Source organism: Cupressus sempervirens, chromosome 9 (assembly GCF_028749045.1).
Source record: "Cupressus sempervirens isolate cs-2001-9-10 chromosome 9, ASM2874904v1, whole genome shotgun sequence".
NCBI classification, from domain to species: domain Eukaryota; kingdom Viridiplantae; phylum Streptophyta; class Pinopsida; order Cupressales; family Cupressaceae; genus Cupressus; species Cupressus sempervirens.
Genome location: NC_143126.1, coordinates 511,979,895 through 511,984,727, shown reverse-complemented (window position 1 = coordinate 511,984,727; position 4,833 = coordinate 511,979,895). Strand labels below are relative to the sequence as shown.

Below are 4,833 nucleotides of genomic sequence, written 5' to 3'. Positions count from 1 at the left end.
ATTATTTTCATTTATATAAATTATACAATCCAAATCATTTGAAAATAAAGTGCGCATAATAGGTTAAGCGTGATCTGATTAATCCCATTTCAAAAAAGAATTCAATTCTATAGTCAAATCCAAAAGCAATTGATATTCACGAGATGGACTGTAGAAACTTCACTAATGTAAGAGAATTCAAATCACTCATTGGACATGACTGACCAGATTAAATGCATTTGTAATAGATGGAAGCATTCCTTTAACATCCGTGAACCTTACTGTCACAGATTCCTCAGAAAGGACGCCTATGTCCCACTAAGAAACAAATCTAATCTAAAAAATGCTGTTCTTGAAACCGCACCCGTGACCAGCATGCCATTATGTCTCTCACTTGTACACTATAATAACGATAAATCATTTCATAAAACCTAACATCATTCCCTGCAGGAAAGATTCCACTGAGCTCCATGAATCCAAAAAGACTTTGGCTTGAAAGTACCTTGATATTTTTAGTTTCTTTCGCATTGTCGAAGCCTCAGATCAATGGTGCACAGCAGCAGAAGAAGAGCCAGTCCTCATCCATTACCGTGGTTGGAAGAGTTCTATGTAGAACATGCTCAGCCACACAAAGCTACTTCATTCCAGGTTCAATCACACTCAATTCGTCCACACACCCACTATTTCTGTTTCAAGAAATTTATATATGAAATAGTGTTTTGTTTTAAGCAGTTTACATGTAAAGTATAATCAATTTTTCCACACATTCACCATTTCTGTTTTCAGCAATTTACATATTAGTATCGAATCTTGTTTCTAGGTTGGATTGATGCTGAATAACATACACAATCAAATCTAGAAATAAAATTGATATTAAAAATGGATTGTAAAAATCTAATATTGTTAATTATATATTAGTTACAATGAATTTTTCAACACTACACTACTTCTGTTTCAAGAACAACTAGTTTCTCTATATATCCACCATTTCTGTTTCAAGAACAACAACTAGTTTCTCTATATCCACCATTTCTGTTTCAGAACAACAACTAGTTTCTCTATATATCCATCATTTCCGTTTTAAGTAATTTATATGTTACAAATAATAGATTCCTTATCATACCCACCATTTCCATTCCAAACAATTTTAACATAAACTACAATCAACTTTTTCATAGACCTACAGTTTCTATTTTAAGCAATTTATATACAAACCAATGTTCCTGTTTTAACTTTTAAGCAATTTATATATAAATTAGTACTTCTGATCCAACCAACATAGAAACGACAATCACTTTTCCACACATGCACCATTTCTTCAATCAATTTCTTCATACACCCACCATTTCAGTTCAAATAATTTAACATGCTATTTAAAATCAATTTCTCTAATACAAAACTGATTTTTTTTTCAAAAATTTATATATACACCTATCATTTATATTTCAAACAATTTACATATTAACGACAATCAATTTTTCCACACACCAACCATATCTATTTCAAGGCACTTACAAATTACAACCAATATCTCTACACTGATAATTTCAGTTTCAAACAATTTACATATTTAGCTACAATCAATTTCTCCACACAACTACTATTTTCATTTCATACAATCAATTTCTCCACACGCCCACCATTTATATTTCAAACAATTCACATACAAACTACAGTCATTTTCATTTTTGAATTAAGTCATCGACTAATTAACAATCAATTTTGAGCAAATCCACCATTTCTGTGTCAAGCAACTTACATATAAACTACAACCAGTTTCTCCAGGCACTCACAATTTCTATTCTAAACAATTTAGATATAGACTAGTTTCAATTTTTCCACACACACCATTTCTGTTTCAAACAATTTACATAGAAACTACAATCAAATTCATTTCTGTTCAAACAACCTACATATAAACTACAATCAATCTCTCCACACACTCATCATTATTTATATTTCAAACAATTTACACAAAACCTACAATCAAATCAATTTCTCCACACGCCCACAATTTCTACAATCAATTTCTCAACTTACCATCATTCCTGTTCAAACAATTTACATAAAAATTACAATCAAACCCATTTCTCCACACAACCCACCCACCATTTCTGTTTCAACAAGAAATTTACCTAAAAACTACAATCAGTTTCATTTCTGTTTACAACAATTTCTATATTAACTACAATCATTTTCTCCACACCCACCACTTCTATCTCAAAAACTTAACAAATTAGCTACAATCAACTTCTCTACACACCATTGCATTTCTATCTCAAGCCATTAACATAGAAACAATTACATCTCTATTTCAAGTCATTAACACACAAACCATTGCATTTCTATTTGAAGCCATTAACATACAAACCATTGCAGGAGCGCAGGTGGGTGTGGCATGCAGCCTCGGACGGCAAACAGGGGAAACCGATAGCCGCGGAATGTTCAGAATCAATCTTCCCTCGGACTTCACAATCAACAATTGCACTCTACATTTGCTAAGCAGCTCCCTGGCGTCGTGCAACGTGCCCTTTCTCAACTCCACATCTCAGATCGCCATCAAATCAAGGCTGAATGGCCGTTTCATCTACAGAGCAGCTCCTCTCAGCTTCCGTCCCCCATTTTGCAAGAAGCCCGGCAGAATCATGTCTCCTCATGGAAGCCCTAAATCTTCCAAATTTGACTTTCCTTTCCCGCCCCTGTTTCCTCCATTTGGGGATCTCCCTCCAATTCCGTTTCTCCCAATTCCGCCAATTAGTTTTCCGCCCCTGTTTCCCCCATTTGGGGATCTCCCTCCCATTCCCTTTTGGCCGCCTCTTCCTGATGTCCCGATAAATCCCCCATTAAATCCTCCTCCGCCTCCCCCACCCCCACCAATTTCTAGTTCTCTCAGCCACCCACCAGCCGCTGCGCCCTACTGAATTCTCTTTCATCTTCCTCCATTTTCATCCTCCCCGATTTCTACCCGCCAGTGGCCACTATGAGTATGAGTATGAGTAGATGCATCCATTTTATATCACTCGCTAGTTCTAATGGTCGTAGGGCGTCTAGGACTGACAGATGTTTCAAATATTTGTGATAATATTCATTGATTTAAGATAGTTGTAATAATATTTGTGAGATAAAGTGTAATGGTGTCCATAATGTCAAAGACCACATTTCTAATTAAAGCTTTTATTCCTTCTTTGCATAAACTTTTATAGTCCCTGCCTACAGGCAAAAACTCACGTTCTTTAGTTGCTTATATAGCAATCTTATCTTAGTGTGCAATAGGTACTCTTTTATTATTTTTACTATATCAATTCTATTATCTTTAATACAATTTGTAATTGTACAAAGGATCCATCTTTGCATATTTTGAAATTTAAATACAATGCATAAATTAGAACTCTACAAGTGATGGAATTGTACAAGTGATATGTCTTGTATTCATCACCAGTCAATTTGCACAAATATGTATTTGTATTCTCTTTTTGATGTAGTATAGTTTCAAATCAATAATAATCTTTTGAGAGCTTTTTTTTTTGGTATGCAAAAGCCTCAAACCCTACATAGAATTAATTGCACAATCAATGCATGTATTGTTATCATCGAATTTGAATTTGTAACGAAATTTAATGACAATTTTATATTTGAAACACAAATGTAGTGTTTGTGGTTAATTTATTATTGTCAAAGGAACAATATATGATAATGTTATCAAATAGGTCCCCTCTTTTTTTCAGCAAGCAACAAATGGATTTTGTTGCATTCATTCATATCTTTCAAATGTGAATGTTTGTCGTTTAGAGATCTGCAACAATCTCTTGATATTTGAATGTTAGCCCTTGTCGACAAGCATTCCCGATGTTGATTATTGAACTCTAAAGTGTGAGCCCTTGTGATGTGTGTATTGTTAGGACCTGTGCCATTTTTTAAGGTATAGGATGGTGGATGCCACGACTTATAGGTAGCACTAGAAAAACAGTTTGACGGCTCTCATCCCATGGTTATCCAATATAACTTTTAAATTCAACAATGACAAATAAAGGGAGTTGAGGTGGTTTTTCAACATCATTGTATACAATCTTTTGACTTGTCCAAGTGCACCTTTGACAAGTCTATTTTTCGCTCATAAATGTGCAAAAAGAACGACCACTTTTTCAATACATAAGAGGATCTTTGATTGAAGTTGTTCTTCATCTAGATTTTAGCATGGTAATCTAAATTTCTCTGCATTTGATAGGGCAATTGGCTTTGCTAAAGATCGCAACATGGATTTGCAATGGAGTAATACATTTCATTTGTGGAGAAAAGATGTATGTATGAAAAAAAGATAGTTTTCTTTTATGAACCTGGTGTGGAATTTGATCATGACATTAGAAGTTGCCAATCTGTAATTATTGGTGTTGCATTTCATAAATTTGATAGGAGAGACCAAAATTGCATCTAGATAGAATTGTTGTCACTTTGATGAAATATTTTTTCTAATGTAATAATAGTTGTGAATTTTTTCCATAGTGTCCCACCATAGAAACTCGAAGCATACATTAGGATGTCTTTGATTGGTGGTAGTTGTCGTAAACTTCACCAAATAGAATAATTGCTCCAAAGGGAATGTGGTTATAAGTAGGAAATACTTGTCGTAGCCTCATATCAATTTTTTCTAGTAACTTAGGTTCAATAAAAAATTATTTCATCTATTAGAACACAACAAATGAACTACATGCTCTCTTGGAAGATTGCAAGTATTCATCCTTGCAAGGGTGCCATTATTTGACGGGTATTCATAAGGCATAATGACTTGTTGATACTTGAATGTTGAATGTTGCTATGCTTATAGCTGCGAGAAGTAGCATTGGTGATTATCCATAT

At 34.2% G+C, this 4,833-nt stretch overlaps 1 protein-coding gene across 1 annotated transcript; it reads left to right on the top strand.

Annotated features, from left to right (window-relative positions):
- The first annotated feature begins 412 nt into the window (after positions 1 to 412).
- Positions 413 to 3,173, top strand: LOC149539600 (uncharacterized). Its single transcript, XM_089800829.1, has 2 exons — positions 413 to 627; positions 2,359 to 3,173. Exons 1-2 carry the CDS (start codon positions 450 to 452, stop codon positions 2,898 to 2,900), a joined length of 720 nt encoding a protein of 239 aa, XP_089656955.1. The 5' UTR covers positions 413 to 449; the 3' UTR covers positions 2,901 to 3,173.
- The last annotated feature ends 1,660 nt before the right edge of the window (positions 3,174 to 4,833 follow it).